Source organism: Pollicipes pollicipes, unplaced genomic scaffold (genome assembly GCF_011947565.3).
Source record: "Pollicipes pollicipes isolate AB1234 unplaced genomic scaffold, Ppol_2.1 Scaffold_4911;HRSCAF=5802_pilon_pilon_pilon, whole genome shotgun sequence".
Lineage (NCBI taxonomy): Eukaryota > Metazoa > Arthropoda > Thecostraca > Pollicipedomorpha > Pollicipedidae > Pollicipes > Pollicipes pollicipes.
The window spans coordinates 170536-193964 of NW_023596584.1; the positions used below are offsets into that span (position 1 = coordinate 170536).

The window sequence follows — 23429 nt, forward strand, 5'->3', positions numbered from 1 at the left end:
TTGTCTAATCGCACATGCCAAACCCCTATTTCCCTTTCTGAGGTGTGTTTCCAAAACCGAGCTCACTTGAAACCACCAAGCATAAACGAGGCTCCACAGAACCTGGACACCCATGGCTATGTCCTGTCTCACCTACATCTGAACCATATCTATGTATACACAGAGCAATGGTGTCAGGTACCTTCAAGCCCAAGAAGCCCAGCGGCTCCAGCCGCTTGCACGCATTGAGTTTGGTTTGTTTACAAAATGCATCACCATCGGCAGCTGTGTGCCAAATGCAAGGTTTTCACGCATGCCCTATTTTTTGGGTCTCACCACCACACCACGAAAGTAGAGCGTGGTGCAAACACCCGCAAGGCCTGGTAGAGAATTTTACTTCACGTATTTCTTTAACCCGAAGAAACTTGAGCACTAAATGGCATCACTCCCGAAATGCAGGAGTGAAAAATTCAAGAAATGTCTTCTAAATTAATTTTACAAGATGAATATCACCATTTGAGCACTCTTGTTACCATATTTTAAGTAAAATCAGCTGATTACACAATTTTGCCACAAAAGTATCAGTCTTTATATTTATTTAACCACTTGTTTTTCTTGGTATCATACGAGTGTGATGCCACTTGTATTCTTGTTTCCTTTTCGATTGCCTTTAGAGGTACCATCTGCTGCTTAAAATGTTGACCAATTTCTGCGCAAGATGCTCCAACTGCAAACTTGTACGTAGTTCATACATAAATTGCATTAATTCGCCAGCCGCCCAAACATGTTTGATAGGCACCCAAGAGTAAACAATTCACAGGAAACGAAGAAGACAATTTGAAGCACGGAATTTGTTTTTGCCGCCATTTTTGCCCTGTCAAACCCTCGGTTAACCGTTTTCTTGGTTCATGGCGGTGATCAATAATGATAAATCTAAGCCTTTCGAGTGTCTAACTTACCAGGCTACCTGACAAGGCTATCCTAATGCTGTCATACAAAGCTTTGGGACAGACCTGACGCAGCTAATACAGAAGTGTTTGATGGCAAAATTCTGCCCTCTGGAGATGTTTATCATGCACACCTCTTACACTTGTTTCGGATATTAATCTCGTAGGTTGGTGGGCATGAGTAATATTTATATTTGGGGGTTGAGTGGGATGACCCTGTCTGCCAGCAGGCCGTGCAAAAGGTACTGAATTTTTGTTTTGGGGGAGCAGGAAGAAGCCAGTAAGTCTCCTGTGGACCAAGTAATTGCTTACCTTGCCTGCTTTCAGCACATGATTGGTAACTAGAGTTAGCTATTTTCTGTTTTAATCCATCGATTTGTGTCATAAGACAAATTATGATGCCACGGGGCATGCATTGGGCTTATTTTGTTCCACACTTTTATTACTTGCCCCAAATTTCTTGAAGTGGTCCCTCATGGCTGCTTAAACCAGATGTTTTCTATAGTTGTCGTGGTTTTCTGACTGGCAAATGACTGTACTGTATATATGCACTATTTTTTTAACACAAGAATACTCTAAGCTGCATGGCAATTATAATATAAGTTAAATATTAGTATGTAACAAATAGTCAGACCATCCCATTTAAAATGTGAAGCCAACATCTCAAACTTTGTCATTAAATATGAATAAACAAGCTTAAATAGATGCCTTTGCTGCAGCTGAAAAAGCAAGCGGAAATACTGGCATGGTCATCTAAAAGTTACGTTACTTTTGGAGAAGAGAGATTGTTTTGTGGAGCATGCCCATTATTGCCCTTGACATAGGTTAACCATGGCAATCAAAATAAGTTGTTCAAAGTCATTTAAAGTGTTTTGATTTGTGTGTTGTCAACTTTGTCTGATGTCAACAAGCATACACAAATGAGCTGAATAAAAATGCAAGTTAAAACCAGCCAAAACCTAGCTTTATCAAGTTTTTATTACAAGCGCTGCTGTCAAAAGATGGGTGAGTTGAGATGATGTTCAACATCACGAGATGATGTTTCCATCATTCCATTCCATTAAGGGAAGGGCATGTGAGACCGTGGGACTGTAGCACAGGCCTACGGGGACCTAGCATTCCACTAGTTGGAAAGTCAATGTATGTCTTGCATTCGCATCAAAGTTGGCTACATTTACTGGCAAGTTTGGATTTGGTTACGCACTCCTCGAGATCCATTGACTGTCACCATTGACTGAGGCCCATTGACTGACAATGACCGCCCGCCTTGTCGTTAGCCGCGGCCAGCTCTGCATGCAGAAACACACGCTGACGTGTTCGCGAGAGCTGCAGCCCGCGTCTGTCCTCAAACGGAAGCCTACCAGGTGGCGTTCAATCGACACTCCCCCGCAACCGGAGCTAGGGCGACGCGCTTGCTCGCACAGGCTCAAGCAGGTTAGCGGGCTGTCATGCGTGTCAAGCACTTCTTTTGGACACTGACCGTAAATGTGGGTGTATTTTTCACGTGGGCCATGAGTGGAACCTTATGGTGGATGACGGTGCGCGGCGGAACCTTACGGCCGCGGATGCGGTTACATTCAAATAACCGGAAAAACGCGGCCTGGAAAGTATGATCTCATAATGGAGGTTTGCAGACCCCCGACATTTGTATTCAAGTTCCCCTTATGAAAAGATGTCTCCGGCGCCTGGCGTTGGTGGCGGGGCAGCGGCCGGCCGCGCCGCCGCCGCCGCCCGGCCGCGCAGAGCCGGGATGCGCGCCAGCTGCCGACGCCGTAACGATTTCTGCGGCGCCCCGGGGCCGGCCGGCGGCGGCGCGCGGCGCGCCGCCGCCGGCCGCCGTCCCTCTCCAGAGCGCGCCGCCCAGCCCCCGGACGCAGACGCGCCGCGCCGCTGCCGACTATCAGGTGAGTCGCACCGCCCGCCGCCTCACAGAGCGGAGCGCGGGACGAGCGTGGTGCTCCGCTGTTCGTTAGATGGTGTGGCATGAGGCCATTCGCATCTCAAGTCGTGCTAGGCCGCCGGGGAGGGGAAGGGACCGCGGAGCAGACGCTCTGGCCGGGACGCCGTGGCGCTGACAATGGCCACACTGCTGATGTGCGGCCGGCCACCCTCACCTGCCAGGCACTTGTACTGGGGTGGCGGGACAGCACCGGGCCTAATGGCTTTACGTGGCCCTCGTGCTGTCTGTCTCAGCTCTGACCCTTGGTTATCACACCGTGTGTCTTCTCTCCTAATCCCCTTTCCCTCTCTCCTCCTCCCTCTCTCTCACCGCGCTCTCAGCACCTGCCTTTGTGTTGGGATGTGTGAGTCATTCGCTTCTCTGAAACACCGACGCGGCGTGCTCATTTGACGCACTTGCCTGATTATGAATGTACGCCTATCCATCATACCGAGGGCAGCGAGCCGCGGGGCCCGTGAATCAGACCATTGACCCAACGCGGCGCGCTGGGACAGAGAGGTAACAAGCCGACGGGGAATTCGTGGTTCCATTCAGTTTTGTACTGGTGCCCTCAGGTGTGCGTTAAAGTGTAAATATTTGGCTTCGTTAGGCATTTATAATGAGCCGGTCACATATAATGTTGCAATAAACTTGATGCATGAGCTGCGCCGAACGAAGTAATCCTGGAACATTGTATACCTACGTTTATGGGTGGTGCTAGTAGAACCACAATACACGGATTATGGCCCTCCTTGTCACCTCGAACGGCCATTTCGCCTTAAACACGCGCGGGTGACCGGCTAGATACCCTTCGCTCGGGTGGGGGGTCAATTCAAACACTCCCCCCCCCCTGAGATCTCTGGAACTGAAAGGACTAGAGACACCAAATTCATAGGGTGTGTGGACCTGTACGTGAACTCACTTACGTCAAAATTTGAGGTTCCTAGGTCATGACCTTTGGGTCAAATAAGGTCAAACAGGTTTAAATTTTAGGTTGGTCTCCAAAGTGCCCCCAGAACCTAGATAACTGTTTCTAAGCAGAGTGTCACATGCTCAGGTAAGGTCAGTGACCTTGTTTGACCTTTTGTGGGTCATGGTGACCAAAATCACACAAGACCGCTCTGAGTTTTGCATTTGAATAAGCGACAAAGATTACGTTAGCCAGCATGTTTCGAAAAAAACAAAATGTTTACCTGGGTCATTGTGGGTCAATGACCTATTCTGATCTCTAAAAAGTCCATGGAAGACGTATAATGTGATTCCTGCTATCAATAAATTTGAAATAAGCACCAAAAACTACCTTATACAGCAAGTTCTCGATGAATACAACAGGCTGGTTTTGACCTTGGTCTGACCTTTATACCTGACCTTAGGTCAACATAATTTGCTCATTCAATATTTGTGCTGCCTAAGAAAGCGTCTCAGATATGCATGGCTTCATTTAATACTGCGTTGTTGCATCAGATTGAATGATTCTCTAGAAATCGCCTTCGCTGAAACCATGGCCTGACCTTGACCTGCCATGAGTCAGCGACCTTACAGGGTACATGTAAATTTCGGTCGGCTTTTCTGGTGTTTGTCTGACATTAAAGAGCACTGGTCGTGCATTCGCACATCATGTCGAGCATTTAACAACACAAAATGTGACTGTCATGGATTGGCACGCCAACGTCCCTGCAATTTTTTCGGAAAAGCATTTATGCCCAGGAACATGAAAATACCCCCGTGTTCCGTTCTGCCCTGCTTCCCTTTGCGCTCGATACTTGTGTACGCAGTTATTCAACGCAAAACATAACGTTCGTTTGGAATCCACAACAATCAGAATCTTCGTCGTGCATGTCTATATTTTATCACAGTTTAGGTGGTAAAGCCGTTCATTGATGCAAAGTGCACACGTTGGCTCATTACCGTCATTGCCTCGATTCAAAGGCCTCAATTGACCAAGCGTATTCGTCAATATACGCCTTTGAAACACATATCTCATCAAAAGATGTCATATATCATATCCTATCATAGCCGCACCGCGCCAGCAACTTCGCAGCAGCCAGGTAGGTTTCCAAAGGCCTCTTGGAAGATGCTCATCACCTATCAGAAGACGGGCACGCAGCCGACCAATCGCTGCCTGGACTCCCAGCGCGCTGCAGCCACGTCACTATCCGGCGTTCATTGATTGCACGCGGGCCGGTCCGTTTGCGCCAGCTCGATTGACTTTTTTTTAATTACATCGCTTGATTCCTTTCCACGCGGCTCTCGGTTTGCCGAAAACTTGGCACGGTTTCGACCCGCATTATGTAGGATTCTCGTAAATTGCTTATTTTTCGTTTTTCGTGCCGATTGAATGGGGACGCCAAAGCTGCCCCGTGTTGCCACGCGGCAGACAAACCACACTTACCCATGCATAATGCATTCAAATGACTTGCAAATACTACAGCAAAGTTTGTCCACGACTTTGCTCCGTGCTGTTGAAAACTATATGTGGCTGCGATCGGTGGTTGCTAAGAGCTGAAACCGTCGAACGAATAACTGTGTGTGTATAGCAAAATGTCCCGGTCGTGAATGCGCTTGCAACGATCCCACTATTTTTTGAAAATGAATAATGTTCCAGTCTGCGGAAAAATTACCCACTTAGTGAGGTTCTTCAAAACACGCGTTAATTCTCATGCATAGTCACACTCGCACGCAGAGACCTTCTCGATTCTTAGTTTTTGTACACTTGATTTTTGAAATAGCAACTGCCACCTATGACCAAAGGTCGTCTAGTGTGTCGGCAGTGCTGTCACCATTCGGAGCACCACCTCACCCAGCGGAGTGGCGCTGAACGAGTTTGCCTTGGAATGGTAGCGCGTTCGTGGTTAGTGACCTTGAACCGTATTGCCCTCTGGGCGACAAAATGAAATACGGGGTGCGAAACGCCCTTCTATTCTTCGAGCTTTACGCGTGGATACGTTACTGGCGCCGGGGCGGATTCGGCACCAAAGTTTGAAAGAGGATGCTTTCTAGATATCGTCATGGACTTCGGTTAACCAGATCCTTGACCTTCAGCGTCCTCACGACATCGCTTTTTCAGTACCGGGGAGTGACACTGTAAATTGCATTCTAATCCAGCGCGCCGAAGGCTCATTACCGGTGAACAAACCCTCAAAGCGTGATGACGTCATCACAGGCAAATCCTAGCGTGGGTCCACGAGCCAACACTGAGCACCGCGTCATGACAGGCGATGCTCTGTTCTCTTGGTCCTCGTACGCCAGCGGTACCCTTCTCTCGCCCGGGCTGCCGGCGTGACGTCACTTCAGAGAGCGCTCTTCGACATCCACTCGCGGCACACGGTGCGTAAAAGACGCAGGGCCACTTGCGCGTCACGTGGACCGCGGACCGGCGGCGATCAATGTCACGTGACATGCGCAGCGGGCCCGAACCAATTAGCGGATGTGATGCAAGTGCGAGCATTGGACATAGATATATGTGGCAAACAAAGCCGGTGGTCTGGGTTTGAAGAGAGCATTGAGAGCCCTCCGCCAGTACCCGACGGCTGGAAACCAGCCGCGAATTCCGTTGCATTTTAGAGAAGCAGCATCAACAGCCGTATAAATCAGCCGCCGGCATTGGTCCGTGTGATTAATTTGCTGGCTCCACAGCTGGTGGGCGGTGCTCGCATGCGGCCGGTGTCAGCGTAGCGGGCAGGTCGTGCCGTCCAGGGGCGGGTCAGCGACCGCTGGCCACGCCCGCCGCGGCTAGTGCCGCGACACGCCGTGGCCGAGCTGGCCGGCCAGGCGGGGGCACTTCCGGCGGCCGGGCCTCGCGCGAGCGGGCCGGGCTGCCAGGCCGGCGCGGCACGGCTCGTGCTGAGAGCACGCAGTGCACCGGCTTGAGGCTACAGTGCTCAGCTTGCTGGAGAGTCTGGCTTGAGGACACTCCATCCCATCTCCGGGGAAGGACACCCGGTGCGGCCGACGTGAAGGCTTTGTTTGAGTTATTGCTCCACATTTGCAGATATTATATCAAGTATCAGACATCATGAAATAAGCTCGCTTATAACTACTGGTGTGCTTTTAAGTGAAAAACTGTTTTAGCAACAAAATGTTTCTATTTAGTATATATGCTGCTTGCTACGCCATTGTTTCATTGCGTCATCGAACGTCTGTACGGCATTAGAGGTGCTGCTAAACTGGCCGTGAGAAATTGGAACTTCAGCACTCATTTGTGGTATTCCAGCTTGCCGACACTCGGTTATGGTTAACATAACGTGCTCGGTTATGGCGCTACTCTTAGGTTATTCGCGTACAAGTCTTTATAAGTAGTACCCATGTCCAACTTCTTGTATTATGTAGCACACAATGTGATTCGTGTTCGCCACCGACCCCCTTATCCTCTTTTCTTGCTTTATTCTGAATAATCGCGACGCTCCGTTTATTTGAATCGGACTGTATGCGTCAGCCACTAGTGGGCCGCAAGGCCCCCTCGGAAGAGGACCCCGACCGGGCGCCCAGCGCACACCCCGAGGGGTCCGTGAGCTGGGGTTCAGCGGTTGGCCCCCAGCTCATGTGTCTTGCCCCACCGTTACCCATTCTCCTTCACTCCATAGCCCTGAAAAGATCATTTCTAATCGAAAAGGCTCTAACTCGAATAACCAAACAACCAAATTGTGTTCAAAACTTGCACTGCTTGCACGACATTGAATGAGAGACAATGAAGTCCGTTTTGCATGGCAACCGTGCTGATGAGTGTCCGGCACGCATGACTTGACGGTCGTACTCTTCCCCGCCCTCACACGAGCTCAGGTGGGGGTCAGCTGACGAGTGTCCGGCATGCATGACTTGACGGTCGTATTCTTCCCCGCCCTAACACGAGCTCGGGTGAGGTTTAAATTGACCCCCCAAGTTTTCTCCAAAATGGTTTTCGAATGGCGCAACTACGCTGCGCCAAACTGGGCGTAGCTGTAAAGAATTGATTAGTGAATAGTCCGATTTAAAAAATAATATGTACCTATGAAAGGCCAGAGCTAGGCGATGGCCGTCATCGAAGGACATTTTTTGAGGAATCTTCAAGATGATGCAACAGCGGAGTGTTAGACGAAGCTATGCATATCTGAAATAGTTTCCAATGGAATAAAGAATTGAACTTAGAGTGCATCCAACCCCATTGACCTAGGGTCAGTTACAAAGGTCAGGACGAGGTAAAGATAGCCAGCTTTTTTTGAGAGCTTGACTTAGTGAGGCAGTCTCTAGTGCTCATTTTGAATTCATTAATGACAGGGACCGCAACAAACATGTTCCATGAGCTTTTTAAAGGTCAGAGTAGTTGATTGACCTAAAATTATCTGGGTCAACATTGTGATTTAGGGAACCTACCTCCTAGCACAATTCCTGGCGTTTATTCGAATAGCAAAATCGTAGCAATCTCGCAGGTCACCGTGACCTTATGAAGGTCGAACAAGGTCACCAACGTCATTGACTTTTTGCGTAGTACTTTTTGCGTCGCGTATCATATAGCTTCTCGGCGGTTGCATAAGGGGGTTCTGAGGGCACTTAAGACACCAATCTTGAATGTGATCTTGTTTGACGTTATTTGACCCTAAGGTCATGAGCTAGGAACTTCAAATGTTGACACGAATGAGCTCACGTAGATTTTAATCTACCCTGAGAATTTGGTGTTTCTAGCTATCTTAGCTATCTTGGCTAGTTATCTTAGTAAGATGTCAGTCGGGCCGAATTGACCCCTACCCGAGCGAAGGGTATTCAGCCGGCCACCCGGGCGCGTGTTAAATGTCGCATGGCCAATGGGGTGGCAGTAATTGAATGACGTTTCTGTGGCGTCATGCATACTTAAGTGACCTTGAAATAGTCGGTACGAAATAGTCTGCCCATCTTTTCGGGGGTGTTGCGCAATGAGTAGGGGGTTTAGGCCTTAAGGAGGGCAGGACTGGGAACGGTACCGCATTATCGCATTATCTTCAAGATGGCAATTTCACTTCAAAACCCCGTACAAAGATGAAACACTTCCTTTAAGGACAAGCTGTCCAGCCGTTTTTGAGCAGGCTTTGTTGGAGAAAAACGCAGTTCGCCTGACTGGGAGGATCTGTTCGAGAAAGGTACGCCGTCTGGCTGAGTAACAGGCCTTTGAGGACAATGCCCACTATTTGAAGAGGGCACGCCGTCCAACTGAACTGAAGCGTCTGAATTGAGGAGACAATCGTCCGGATGTTTGGAAGACCATGTTTGCAGAGGCCCCAATTTCCGAAGTTTAAGGAAGACGAACTGCCCGTCAGACCGGTACACTGACCCTCGCCTGTGGTGGGCACCAGTGACGTCACATGCCGCTCATCAGCTGTCCTCTGGTACGTCCGTCTGACATATCCGGTCCTCTCCGGTAAACAGTGGGCCGGTACACTGACCCTCGCCTGTGTCGGGTACCAGTGACGTCACATGCCGCTCATCAGCTGTCCTCTGGCACGTCCGGCTGACATGTCCGGTCCTCTCCGGTAAACAGTGGGCCGGGCGGCCGCCGGCCACCGAGCACGACCGCTTGTTTAAAAACGGGCCGTCTGGCAACAGGTTCTGCGTTCCGGCTGCTGACAAAACCGGCAGCAGCCGGCACGAGCCGGACCGAGCCCCCCCCCCCCCCCCCTGCTCCTCTTGCCCTCGTAGTCGACCTGAAGGAATAGTTTGGCATGTTTGTGATCTGAAGGCTGTTTTGGAAGCACTTTTTTCAAATGATTTTCAACATATGCGTTTAATGATTACGTTTTTTGTTATCTGGAGGCTGTTTTGGAAGCGGCTTTTGAAATGATTTTCAACACATGTGTCCTATCAAACAGCAGATATCTCCTTTTCATCGTGCAGTTTTGCATTATCGTCGCATTGGGTTCAGCGGCCGGACCACATTCTGCTTCTCCCAGATCGCTTTAAAATCCGATTATTAAATGCCTGGAATATGTGCATATGTAACCTGTAGTCACTTAGCGCATGGGATTTTATCGAAATATAGCATTTGTTGTTGCTTTAAAGTAGATATCGATACGCCTGCTGGCCTAATCCCAGGATTCCCTGTCACAATGGCAGCATGGAAGTTGGCAGCTTACATGTGATCATGCCGTGCTGCATCCTTCTCGTTCATTTTTTTTAACGCCCTGCCCAGTTGTGAGAAAAGCCGTGGCATTGGTTACCTCCACAGACCGTAATATATTGGGGTATAATTTCTAATTACCACTTATAATCCTGCTTCCTTTTTTTGTCCTCAATGTATTTTCATGCGGTGGTCAGTACTTTTCCTGCTTTTAGCCACAGCCGCCGATTTTAGCCGGTTTCCCGGGAGGTTCACATTCCCTTGGTTCCCTCACCATGCATGACGACAGCAGGAGGATGCACGATAATGACAACATTTTACGATAATGAGATAGATGATGCAGGGAAATGCACACGTGTTTACCTTCGTCGGCGATGTGTACGCGGAACGAGTTTGGGGGCGCATTGTTGAACTTATATTGAATCCGCATGCTAACAAAAAAAAACTCCCAATCGTCTGGAGGCATTGACTAATAACGAGACCCTTTTTATAAAAAAAACGGAAGTTCCTTCAGAATGTGATACGTGTTGCCCGGTGGCGAATTTTTCTCCACGTGAAAACACCAGGAGCTATCTGCCGTCGTGGAAGTCGCTATCTGTGGAGATGTCATCACTTCCGCTCACGATCTGAGCGATAGTGTTGCGCTTACGAAACACCGCGATCGACGCCTGCGGCCTTGAGTCATTGCCACTCGGTCATGTGAGAATGTACTCCTTAAACATGCGTCACCCAAGTGTCTGCGGTGTAATGATTTCACATTGCACAAACGGATGTACCTTCGCGGCACTGTCAGGCTCGGGCCGTTGCTGGACTCGGACCGCTCAGTTCTCCTCCTGGAAGCATAACAGAACTGACGGAGGGGGAGGGGCGTGCACACCGCCTCCTCTGGGCAGGGCGGCGCCGCCGAGCCCGGCCGCCGACGGCGCTCGATTGATTGTGTTCGCCCGGTCCCGGCGGCGCTACAATCGCTGACTCGACGGAGCCAGAACGGGCGCAGGCGCGCGCAAACCGGCGCGGGTCCGGCCCGGCGCTGGCGAGGGGCGGGAGACGGCGGGGGACTGACGTCAGCCCGTGCATCTCACTGGCGCGCCGTCCGTCAGACACCGGGCGCTCTCCGGCACTCCGGCAGCTCGCTGAGTGGTGCCGGAGCCTGTCGGACTCTCCCGCGCCCTGCTGTGTCCTGCCCACCGCGCAGGGGCGGACCTCTGATACGCCTCGCATTGATTGGCGTTCACGACAAAAGGGCATTTACGAGGCGGGACCATAACTCACGATGCAAAGTAGACTGCTGCGCCACGGAAGATCGCGTGTCGCTTTACTCGTGGTCAGACGTCCGTGATCGTGACGGATCGGCGGTCCGGCACTACGGGAAGGAGTGGCAGGCACGCGAAAAGTATACGAAGTAGTATACGATATATATATATGTATATATATATATATATATATATATATATATATATATATAAAAGAGTATACGAAGGGGAGAGGCCAGTGCTTCTCAGCCGACATACTCCCACGCGCATGCGGAACGGTGCTTTGCCGCGGCCGGGATGCGGCTAGCGAGGCATGGCAGGGCCCGGTGTAGCCTCTGTCCTGAACAATGATCCAAGACCTCTACCGCGCAGCGTACCCCGAACGTCCCCGCCTCTGAGAGCGGTCGACGGCGGTCGTCTGAGGCAGTCGCTCACTCTGCCGGCAGGGCACCCAGCCAAGCTGACGATGAAGTGGACTGTGGTGCTGCTGGTATCGCTGTTCTGCGGTCTGACCGGTGAGTCCCCCCCTGCCCCCCCCCCCCCCCACCCCTCGCCCTCCTGGCGGGCGGGCGGGCGGCCTTTGTGGCGCTGTGAATCGTCCCGCAGAAACCGCTGACGGGCTGTTAAATCCTGTCTTCCGGTCCCAATCTGCTGTTGACCAGAGATAGTGGCTGGCTGTGTGACAGCGGGCCCCCATATCACACCCCTGACGGCGGCGGCAGGAAATGGAGACACTGACGGGCGGGGTGAAGTGCATTTGGCAGGGCATATGGCTTGTATGTGGCGTACATAGAACCACTATGTACAGACAAAGCCTGTGAGATCCTGGATGTAGGTACTGCGTGTGGGTTATCTTATCGGTCCCATAGTTACAGCCTGCCGGTGAGATTACACTGGCGGTTTTATCAGCTGCGTGTCCTGCTGCAGTGGCTGTGGAGAAATGGCCAACTTCTTGTGAAAGTCACACGCACTTGTCTGACTACGAATTATCTATATCTCGCACTTTGATGAGCTGTTTGAAACTCCGGTGCCTTTCTGGCCGACATTTGGACTGTGAATCACCGCAACGTCGGCTTCGGCCTTCTGGATGTTCATAATTGAAAGAACTCTCAAAACGTGCTCTTCTGCATGCATGGTTGAAATGGGTCTGCTGGCACGTTCGTTTTCTCATGACAAATGTTTGGTGGCTGATTTAATATGCCTCCTAGGTTCCTCAACATGTTTAGTTCCCAGCACGCCAGCGTCTGGGGTACGAAGGTGTGACAACAAAATGGGACACACTCCAACAGAGCACCATTCCTGGCTTGCAGGAAGCGTTCTGTTCTGCGTGTTCAGCTAAAACTGCCGCTCTGTTCCGCCCTGAGCACGGTCAGTTGGCTGAGACTATGTCGGTGCCCGGCAGCGGCCAAATGCAAGTACCGCCGGGATGGTGACTGGGGCGCGTGCTCGGCTGAGGGCGTTCGCTCCCGTACGGACGTGCTGAAGGCCGAGAAGTCGGACCCCTCCTGCCAGGCCTCCCGCAACATCACCAAAGTCTGCCGCGAAGGTGAGTGACCCTCTTCGCTCGTACCAGCGGGTGTGTGTGTGCAGTGTGCAATTTATAACCAACTCATCCGACCTTTTAAAGTGAAGTTCAGAATAGCCGCGTGCACTGGATTGGGCTGTGAAAGACTAAAAGCAGAGGCCTTGGCATGCATGCGTGTGGTGTTTGTGACGAACTGGCCAGCGTGGTGCTGTCATCAGGCTGTCAGTAAGGGTGTGGCTGACAGACTGTGCCTGCCCCTCCCCCCCCCCCCCCCCCCAGCACGGGTGTGGCTGACGGACTATGCCCATCGGCACAGGTGTGGCCGACTGACTGTGACTGCCCCTCACTGCGGTTGTGACTGACAGACTGTTCGGACTCGGCAGATTGTCAGTACGTGCGCCGGCGCCAGGCCAGCTGGGCCGAGTGCGACCGCACCTCCAACACGATCGCGGCCACGCGCACCCTGGTGAGCGGCGACGGCTGCCCGGCGCAGGTCATAGAGCTGTTCGACTGCCGCATCCAGCGCCGGTTCGGCCAGGGCGGCCGCCGTCGCCGGCCTGGCAAGAAGGCCGGCGGCAGGAGGAAGGGACAGAAGAAGCAGCAGGTGAGGCAAGCGGCGTCTGGAGGAGGCGGCGGGGTCTGAGGGAGACCTGTAGGTGCTGCGACTGCACGAATGCTGCTCGTTCTTGGTTTGGCTCTTGTTTCAATAGTTCCGGGTCATTTGGTGATTCAGTTCTGTTTTTAACCGACATCTGTGAGAGTCGATTGCCAGCCGAAGACAATTTGCCCTCAGCAGTCGGCTGGAGGTTGTGGTGAAGTCACGGATGGCACTCCGAAATCGGAGGTTGTATGCTACCTTGGTTGAGACTGCGATCATTGATAATTCAAAGGTCAGTTGTATCAGATGCTGACCAGATGATGTATGTGATGCCTTAGTAGCAGCTTAGCTGGTTTTTCCTATAACGCGTGTTGTTTCAGCGGCGCAAGGACAAACAGCAGCGTCGCACGCAGCGGAAACAGGGGCGACAGCAGCGCCGTCAGAATCAGAACAGGAAGAGCCAGAACTAACGATCAGTTCTTCAGCGGCTAGGTGGCAGCACTCGCTTGATTTAACGGTGCCCGAGAATCTTACCTGTGCGGGCTTGCTGCTCAACGTCATCTACGCGTGCAAAAGTATTGTAAAAAACCACCAATCGGTATGATTTGATGTAACACGCAGCGAGTGGCCAATGCGTGACACTCCGACACTACTCGAGTGGCAGATGTTGGACGTGCGGTGTTCGCGGACGCGCCCCGTACGGAACAAGTGGGTATCGATGGCCATCGTGCGCGCTCTTGCCTCCCCAATATGTGTAGCGGCCAGACGTGTCGGGCCTATGTCCTTCGTTGCAGCATGATTCCGGGACAAGCTGTCCTGCCTCTGCTGCAGCGCCGCTCCTTAACGCGTGTCATTTCGGGGACTGCCGCAGGAAGCCACGGTCATTGGAGGACTCCTCATGACGAAAGTGCTATGTTGTCACTGTTCACGTGTCTCCAACGATTGTTGGCATTTTTGGATGCTTGATAATAGTTTGTCAAAAATGGGATGTAGTCTTGCGCAGTGATGTACATCTTTCAGATGCGTAAAAGATTCCGGTGTCAAGTATGTCCAAAAGTAGAGCAGCTTGCGCTGAGCCCTGCATTGTTTGCTACTGCTGCGATTAGTGCTATTGTTAGACCTTATCAACCTGCATACATTCTCAACTTTGCGTGTCTATTTGTCGTTGTCAGCATCGTTGCGAAACTTTTGAACGTTCCATGTTAAACCAGTTTTTTACCGACGGGCGGTCAGAGGAAGCTGTGCCATTTCTTGCGTTTTACCTTTTTTGGTAGTATTGAGCTGGCTCATTGGAACGCAAACGAATTTTGACGTTTTAAGTGATTGACTTTAATAGCATAGTCATGATGGTATTCCATGCCTATGGCAGTCCATCACCGTCGTACTTACCAGCGACCGTTCATTCAGGACACCCTGCTCGGACATGCGCCTCTGACTGTTTAGCGGCCGGTGTGATGTGTTTATGTTTCATCGTGCAGGGTGCGTGGTCGGTCTGTGTTCAAAGGTATCTAAATAAAATTTGCATTCCGCCTGTTTGACCGTCTTACGCCAGATGTCTCTGTCTGCGAGAAAGCGGCAGACCATTTGCGCGCTCCGTAGTTTGTGTCATGTTACTTTCAAGCGCAGACGCCCAATTCCAGATTGTTGTGTTTTCCATTTCGGGGTGCCCTCTAATCCTGCATGGTGTCTATCGTAAGCATTTGGCGAAATCGGTACGTAAGGAGGAAAACACCGGCCGTATCATATAAATGTTGGCGTTCATGAAGCCTGCGTAAAACTGTCATTATTACACTATAAATTGTCATTATTTGTAAGATTTGGTTGAAGGTCCACAACTACCGTGTACATTTTTTGCGCTCAGAATCGCCTATCCAATGTAATGTTGTTTACCGTCTATCAGCACCTCTACTCAATTCGGAGATATACAAGGGTATCCCTCCTAGCGCAACCTGCGCATGTACTTGCGAAGCTAGAGAATACCTTGTTAAGAGAAGTTCTTCGTCTTTTAAAATTACTCTTATAGCACTTCTTCTCAAGCATTTTTTTATATTTTTGGCCGCCATAAAACGTACAAAACCAGGTCATGAGGTACGAAATTCATAACCGCTCACACCCACACACAACTAAATCGATAACACCTATGTTAAACTCAAAGCAGATGTGTGCATATGGAAAGAGGAGCATCAGCTAGTGCATCAGCTGTAAAATGGTATAGGTTCGCAGGCAAATTGGGCAGGTTATAAGCCGGGCGGATGACGGGCAGCACAACCCGACAGTTGTCTTGTGAAATGCACGCGCTGATCAGCTGAAATCAATACCGCATTTGCTTGGGTCGTAGATGATATCGTTAAACCATACTCGCCCGCTAATACAGGAAGGTTTAGATTAATGCGATGCACATTGTCCCTCTATGCCGACCACACAGCGATGCACAATGTCCCCCTGCGTCGACCGCTCACTCTGGACATAGCTGCTCTAGTGTTCGATCTAGTTTCTTAAGTTCTAGGTTCCGATCTAGTGGTATTGATATTTATGGCGACACGTATATGTTGCAGCTTCCCTGTGCGCTGGCTTCGCCGAGCAGTGTTCAGAGACGTGCTTTAAAAGTAGCATGTGCTATGATTGGAAAATGGCCTTTGAGAATCTCCAAACCAAACAGGCGGTTTGAACCCACTACAGTGGCATAACAAGTCACATGCTTTACGAGCATTTAATCTAACTTGAATAACGAGATATCACACATGAGTACATCTACAACAGCCACGTCTGCCCTGCCGACAACAGTCATCTACAACGGTCACAAATACAACAGTTAACAGATAGACAAGCCCGGCGTAATTGCGCAGCCCTGGGGTCAGCTGCGATTATAGCCGTCGTTCGCATCCTTTGTATATTGTGAACAAGTGCTTCCCATTGGTTTAAGGAAATGTCGGCATTTAAAACACGCCTGCGATGGAAGAGGCTCATTCGATTTCAGACGTCACCTTTCCACAACATAAAATACAGCACACGCGTCTGAACCCAATGTTAAACACGAGTAACAGCCGGCTCGGCCTCACTTGAATACTCTGCGCCCAGCCAGTGTCGCCCAGGATTCTCAGTCCCCATCAGCCACTCAGCGGGCGCCGCTGCCCCGCCGCAGACGCCAGGGGCCCGTCGCTAGCGCGGGCGCCTCTGGCGGCGGGCGGACCTCAGCGAGGTGCGCGTCCGATCTCCACGCTGGGATGGCGCCCCAGCCGGTGGGCGGCGGCGGACTACCCGCTGGTCCTGCTGATGTTGCCGAGCGGCAGCAGGGCGTCCTCGCCCAGCATGTCCGGGATGAAGTTGAACACGGACAGGGGACACTCGGGGTAGGCGGGCCGGCAGCGGTCGCGGCCGCCTGGCTGGGCGCCCAGCTGGCGCGCCTGCTGGTAGTCGGACATGAACGAGAAGTCGCCCTCCTTCGGCCTGTGGACGCCAGAGCGGGTGACGGCCGGTCAGCACCCAGGTCAGGTCAGGCCAGGCGTGGTCACATGGCACCAGCCCCGGCCGGCCGATCCAGGGGTTCATCGCGAGGGCAGGCATGGCTTGGAACCCCGACAACCCCGGGAGACTGGGCGACCAAATCACCGCGCTTTTTGCATCACGAGAGTGAATGTGAAACCTGCGACGAACACTGGGTTCTACATACAACGAGGCTTTGAATATTCCGTTGGTCTGATCACAATTTTTTACTTGGAGAGCATGACGGCATGTCTTCTGCTCGGCCACCACACTCCACGCTGTGACAGATTACGTACTGGTAGATGCACAAACCCGCCTCACTGAGGCTCCGCCACCTTATGGCAAGATCAGCGCCCGTCCCCGTTGACACCGCCCTGATCTGGGGAAATGAGGGGGGGGGGGGGAAGAGACGGAGGCCTAAACATGAGCTACGGTGTTCAGCGTCGGTACTAACGTCAGGAAGTAGGTGATCAGCTCGCCGACGAATGTCCACTCGGCGACGGGCGACTCCTGCAGCTCGCAGATGGTGCGCAACAGGCAGGACTTGCCGTCCACGCCCAGCTCCGCCATGGCCGTCTCCAGCGACTGGAAGATGTTGTACTGCAACGCAACGGGGCCGGCTCATTGCCTGCCGTTTGTGGGGTCCGTGGTGGTGGAGTCGGGTCTGTCGTGTGGTTATGTTGATTGATCGTAATGGTCGTTGTATCGCCGTTATGCTGAAGGCTGCAGCCAGTTGATTGTCACGTCCCCCCCCCCCCCACCCCCCTCCCCCCCGCCCTTTCTCTCATTCTCTCAAGGCATCACAGCCCTAGAAGCTTAACATCGTCAGATTATGGTCATGGTAACGGCGACCCGCCTCAGTCTCCCAGGATCCTTGCTGACCCGACGCGCCGCGCCGACCTCGCGCCCTCCAGCCTGGGGTCACCGCGAGCTCGGCGCTCACCTGGTCCTCGGCCACGGCGCGGCCGGTGAAGAAGAGCGAGGCTCCCTGCGCCGCCTGCTGGCGCAGGGAGCTGGACGCGAGCTGCCTCAGCGCCTCGGTCGAGGCCGACTGAGCTCCGCTCGAGGACACCTCCTGGGCCACCAGGCTGGCGATCTCCCGCGCGCTGAGGGGCACACGGCGCCGGTCAGGCGGGGTGCCGACGGGCTGCGGGCACTGCGGAGTCGCGCAGTGTCTTGTTCTCAGTCCGTTGGCAGGCACGGACGTTCAGCTCAGGTATCTTACTACAGCGCTCTCGCAAGGCTGAGAGGCACGTCTGGCCATGCAAGCTTTGCCGTTCTGCCTAAACGATCAGTGTCTGACCGCACTTGAGTCTCAGACTTATTTTGGGTCTACCCTCGCGGCTGAAATTTTACCTTGTTCAGCAATGCTTCATTTTATACTCGTATGAGCAGAAACAGCAGCATAGCAATATGCCAGAGGAATTCGTTGCAAGCAAGACTCGCAATAGAAGAACAAGGTGGATTTGTTGTTGGAACGGTAACCTTATAATACCATGCATCCATGCATGCGGTGAAAAATCAGCGATCGATTCCGGTGGCGTTGGGTCGGGCCAGGCCAGAGTAAGCTGGGTCAGGGTCGCGCTGCGTCGGACCTGCTCAGGTCGAGACACCTCGAGCAAGACCGGACCGGGCACAGTCGTGTCAGGCGGGTCGGATCCAGCGGGGTCAGGTCAGATTAGAGCTGAGTCGGGATAGGTCAGGGTAGTTTTCACAGTCTGGCCATCATGAGTCTGGGCAACCCAACCAGACACGGACATACCAGGAACAGCTGAAACAAAACTTGTGTCCGACTTGTTTTGCCTGAGACCATTCAGACGGTAAAATTAGTCGCTGTGGCTGACTCACCTGGGTTCAATCTGTCGTCCACTGAACAACTCATCCAGATTATAGAAGATGGGAATGCGGGCCCACACCTCGAATGTGCTCCAGGGCACCTCAAACCCGACCTCAATCTTCCAGACTGCGCCGGGCGCAACGAAGCGCCTGGTGCGCGGCGCCATCCTGCGCATGCGCACGTGACAGTTGCCTTCTGGGTCGAACAGGACGGTGTCAGAGGCGAGCGCCAGCGCCACGGAGGTCGCCAGCAGCAGGGCGGCGCGCCGCATGGCTGCAACAGAGCGGCGCACCGTGAGGGGGCTGGCGCCGCCTCTGACCGGTCCCGGCCGGCCGCGCGCGCACCCACCTCACGGCGCTGAAGAGCGGCCGCAGGAAGAACCGCAGCGGCCCGAACCAGATCTGGTAGAGGCCGACCGGCGGCTGCGGCACGATCAGCTTCGACTCGAACCGGATGTTGGCCGTGTCCGGCAGGCTGGTGGTGCGACGCCGGCGCAGCAGGATGCGTGGCCGAGCCTCGTCCGGCTCGTCGGCCGGGCCGGCCGGCTCGTCGGCCAGGCCGGCCGGCTCGGCCAGCACCTCGGACAGCGCGCAGCAGCAGAGTACGGCGGCGGCGAGCCTCATCGTGCCGGACTGCTGGCGCGAGGCCCAGAGACGCGGCGTAGACAGGGGCACCGGCGCCGGGGAGCGACACAGACACCACAGGATCCGGCAGGACGGGCGCCGATAGCTGGCGCTGCACGGCGCACGTCCGTCACTTGGTTTGGGGATGAATGTGCGGTGCTGGGACGTGCATGGGACTGAAGGGGAGTGAACTTACGTCGACCAATAGGGAGCCGATGTACGTCAATTTGGAGGGGGAATAGAGGAGCATAATAATTCGGCCCAAGACAACAAACAGATGTTTGGCAATCCCTTTCAAAAATAAATGTGCTAACCAGATGAAGATTGATTTCAGCTGTACGCATGATTTCAGCTGTATATATATATATATATATATATATATATATATATATATATATATACGTTTGTATATATATAGATTGTGTGTGTATGTATATGCGCGTTAAATACTTTGCATAGACTGTCTCCCATGGTCCTCAAATTTGCTCTCTTGGTTAAATGGAGGGATGAAGCATTTCATTTTATGGAATTGAGCATAATTATAGTAAAATCTGAATACGAGCAGGTAGGGTGTGCAGACAGAAGTGATAGATCACTTTACCGAAAGTCAATAAATAGCATGGTCTGGAAAAGTAGATACTAAATCTCACTTGCTGAGCGCAACAGACACCAGAATAGTTTTAGCACATGTGAGCCAACCACGTCAGAATCAAAATCAAACATTGCCGACGAACGACAGACACCTTCCAAGGAAGAATTCAGAGGCATCGCGCTCCTCTCAACAGGCGAGCATACATCTCACGTTTCGAGCACCAGCACATGCATCCAGATGTGCTCACCTGTCTCTGATGAGGTAGGCGGTGGCTGGGACGGCCGCGTGCTGCCCCCGTGAGCACCTGGACACTACTGCCGAGAGCGGCGCGGCGCGACCTCTCGTCACGTTAGCACGCGGACGTGGCCGTGATTTGTGGATCGGCGCTGCCTATCAGCAGTGCGTGCATTACACAGAAAACAGGATTACGGCCGGGTGTAATCCCCGCGACAGGGGAAGCGGGTGGCTCACAGCGGACGGGGTGCGCTATCACCAGGCAACCCACATTCGCGACAAACAGACCGGACGTACATCACGTCTGTTGGAAGTAGCACATCGATAGTAATTAAACATTGGAAAGAAAGACACACCCGACACAGGATGTCAGGACTCGCCGGCGATTCCATACGCAAAGCGGTCTCGTTTGCATGACAGTTTAGAAACATATGTCATAGCATTAACAACCAGAATGCATTAAACACTGATTTGTCTTGCATCTCTCGCGAGCTTGCTATGATCGTGATGACACCGATCGAGTTTAAAATGTGGAAATTCCTCCAAAAAGAGATGTACGGCGTCAGTCACTGGCGTCGTAATGCACCCACACTGTGTGGATACATTACAGACTAGCATGGAGTCGGCGAGGTTTGGCTGGTGCCAGCGCTGGGGTCCGCTTTCAATGCGTTTAACACAGTACGGAATCTCCGCTGGCATCGACAAAGCCTTGACGTTTCCAACTCAGACACCACTCCGAGGTCGTGGGCCGCTTTCTTAAGAGCGGATGAAATACTGACACCGATATCTGGTCTTGAACTCCGTCAGAACGTTGCGCTCGAGGTGAAGACAGACCAGAAATAACTGCGATAAATTTACTCTAAAATTAACCTTTGTATTCTAAGTGCATGAGCATGACGCCAAGAACAATTAACAAGCCCTCTACAACTTTGGCTGGCCATAAAACAGATGTGATCTGTTCTTACCGGACTTATTTGGTAGAAAGGTCTCTCACTCACTCGACTGATTTCATTGGGTTAAAGGTTCCGCGGGGGGGGGGGGGGGGGCATGACCGGAGGACCAAGAGCGGATGCCGGATTTACGGCTAGCAGGTCAAAGACAAGGGCACCAGGTACAACTTATCTGGCCATACCAAGCACATGGAGACCTTCTAGAGGGTGATGATGACCCTCGGGGAAGGAGATCGGCCGGCTGCGTGACTCGCTCCGTACATCGGCTGCAGCTTCCTAGATACAGCGCCAAGGGAATTGACTGGCGTCTTGCCCAACACATTTACACTGAGCCCCAGCGGCGCAGTGAGGTGCATCGCGGGAGGCAACAAGGGCATGACGGAGTCGTTTCTCGCGGCTATAACAAGACAGCAGACGGAAGTCACCCGACGGAAAGAAGTGGTCGGATGAATGCCGGATAAACTTAAATGTGCATGGAGCGAACATGTGAGATATTGGGTTTATGTTTCGCTTAGCTGCAGATGTCTTATACAGGCTACTGTAAATATGTTGACAGCATATTTGTACATTTCCATCATGTTGATTGGTGTGTTATGTTGTGATTTATGATCTGGTCTTCCATACCACAAAATACTCTCTGTACGAAGAGGATGCCTACCTTGCAAAAATGGAATCTAAAGTTATGCAAACTAAAAGTTAGGATGCTGTAATATACCGGAAATTGTTATGATATATGCAGCAATCGAGCCGTAATGCTTGAGCACCACGCCAAAAATATATGTTGCATTGCTATAAGGCATTCAGGAGAGTGGCTTTATTAAACAGCAGGACACAAGTAGTATCACAGGCTTCTACATTGCAACCAAGCCAAGCAAAGGCTGTGAGAAGTTCTACCTTTGTATGACGGAGTTCGTAACTAAGATGTTAAACCGAATGTAAATATTCAACGCTTCAAAAAACTGTTGTCAAGACCGAAACAAATTTTCCAATACTTGCAATCCGTGATACAGATCCACGACATGCAACAAATCGCGTCGATACCTTGTTTGGCTGCTTAGTAAAAGCCAGTGGAATTTACCGCCAGCCTTGCCGAGCTGTGCTCCCGGAGCAGCATGGATGACGTCACGCGCTGGGGCCGGTAGAAGACAAGTCTATAGCAGAGCAGAACGCTATTCACTGTTGCAAGCAAAATGAGTAGCTCGGCGCGACCGGCGTCAACAGACCATCTCGGTAGTCCGCAAGGCCGTACGTTGGAGTACGTTGGAGCGGCCTTCCACGGCCAATCCAACGTACTTTCATGGAAGACATGCCACGTCTTCACTGGCCATCCTGAGCAAGCCATGGCGAAAAAGGCAAACATTCGGCGATGTTTTGACATGATGTCAACAAGATTGTGCTCCCTCAGCATCAGTTATGTATCAGCCTCAGTCCATCTACTTGGGCCATTTCCACTTAGACTGACCTTTCCTTATCTCATAATCGTTTTCTGGCTATAGCGTTCCAGAGAAATGACTGAGTGAATTCGGTTCGCCATGTTGCGTCTGGTTTCCATCTACAGATTGACTTAGTTTATATATTTTGAGCTGAATGAGCCTTTTATTTGCTTTATGGTTTTCCTAAATGCAGACTGCTTTTTCAGAGCTCTTACTTTGCCATATGTCAATTGCACTGGGGGGGGGGGGGGGGGGCGTGGGCGCCACTCGGACACTTTCGAAGCCTCCGCTTGGCAAAACAACCCACGCTGCCGGCGAGCATGATTCTGATGCAACTAACAGCTTTTTACATCTGTTTGACATCTACTTCCTCCAGAGTTAGGGAGATTGCCTTGCTTGACTAACGTGCGATGCGAAGTGGTGCCTTGCATACATCCCGGGCCCCGCGGAGGTGTACGTTCAGGTACGGCGCGGCTGATTCGAACGGTAGTGATCGCGTGCAGCTGCTGTTGCTACAAAAAAGCTTGCTGCAGGAGGTACCATACAACGTGTCGCGACTAGGACTTCTGTCAGCGCTCGCTCACATTTCTGCTGAGCAAGAAGCAATGTATGCCCAGAAAGGCGGGGTTGACCGTATAAGACTCGTGATAGCCTGATTCTCTGTTAAGTCTGACATTATTGGTTATACCAACCACTGCACTGGTGCAGTTTTCTATGAGCATATTTTGTGGCTAGTCTACTGCCGGGTGAGATAGGATTGAACGTGCGCATGCCTGTCCAGCTCCAACGGTTTTCGAATGAAACGCCGTCGTGTGGCACATTGCATTGGTATATCCATACGACTGCAACGGCAAGCATACTCGTAAAACGGGCCACAGTCACCACATGCGAAGTACGAAATAATATTTAGCTGAGAGGAAAATCACCTCGCTACTGACAGTAGAATTTTGCGCCGGAAAAAGTAATACAAAAT

At 51.9% G+C, this 23429-nt stretch overlaps 2 protein-coding genes across 2 annotated transcripts; one reads left to right on the plus strand and one right to left on the minus strand.

Moving 5' to 3' along the window:
• Window positions 1-2793: 2793 nt before the first annotated feature.
• Window positions 2794-14837, plus strand: LOC119101907 (uncharacterized). Its single transcript, XM_037225297.1, has 5 exons — window positions 2794-2830; window positions 11628-11696; window positions 12584-12727; window positions 13090-13310; window positions 13685-14837. Exons 2-5 carry the CDS (start codon window positions 11648-11650, stop codon window positions 13772-13774), a joined length of 504 nt encoding a protein of 167 aa, XP_037081192.1. The 5' UTR covers window positions 2794-2830; window positions 11628-11647; the 3' UTR covers window positions 13775-14837.
• Window positions 14838-15342: 505 nt separating this feature from the next.
• LOC119101906 (uncharacterized) lies at window positions 15343-20143 on the minus strand. The gene is made up of 5 exons (XM_037225296.1): window positions 20087-20143; window positions 18636-18897; window positions 17731-17893; window positions 17242-17387; window positions 15343-16751 (listed from the first exon to the last, which is right to left on the minus strand). Exons 2-5 carry the CDS (start codon window positions 18893-18895, stop codon window positions 16559-16561), a joined length of 762 nt encoding a protein of 253 aa, XP_037081191.1. The 5' UTR covers window positions 18896-18897; window positions 20087-20143; the 3' UTR covers window positions 15343-16558.
• Between the last annotated feature and the right edge of the window lie 3286 nt (window positions 20144-23429).

Coding starts and splice junctions, on each gene's coding strand:
- LOC119101907 (XM_037225297.1), top strand. CDS start 11,648: ATGAAGTGGACTGTGGTGCTGCTGGTATCGCTGTTCTGCGGTCTGACC. Junction 12,728..13,089: donor CACCAAAGTCTGCCGCGAAG/GTGAGTGACCCT, acceptor CGGACTCGGCAG/ATTGTCAGTACGTGCGCCGG. Junction 13,311..13,684: donor AGGGACAGAAGAAGCAGCAG/GTGAGGCAAGCG, acceptor GTGTTGTTTCAG/CGGCGCAAGGACAAACAGCA.
- LOC119101906 (XM_037225296.1), bottom strand. CDS start 18,895: ATGCGGCGCGCCGCCCTGCTGCTGGCGACCTCCGTGGCGCTGGCGCTC. Junction 17,894..18,635: donor GGACGACAGATTGAACCCAG/GTGAGTCAGCCA, acceptor TGTGCCCCTCAG/CGCGCGGGAGATCGCCAGCC. Junction 17,388..17,730: donor GCGCCGTGGCCGAGGACCAG/GTGAGCGCCGAG, acceptor GTTGCGTTGCAG/TACAACATCTTCCAGTCGCT.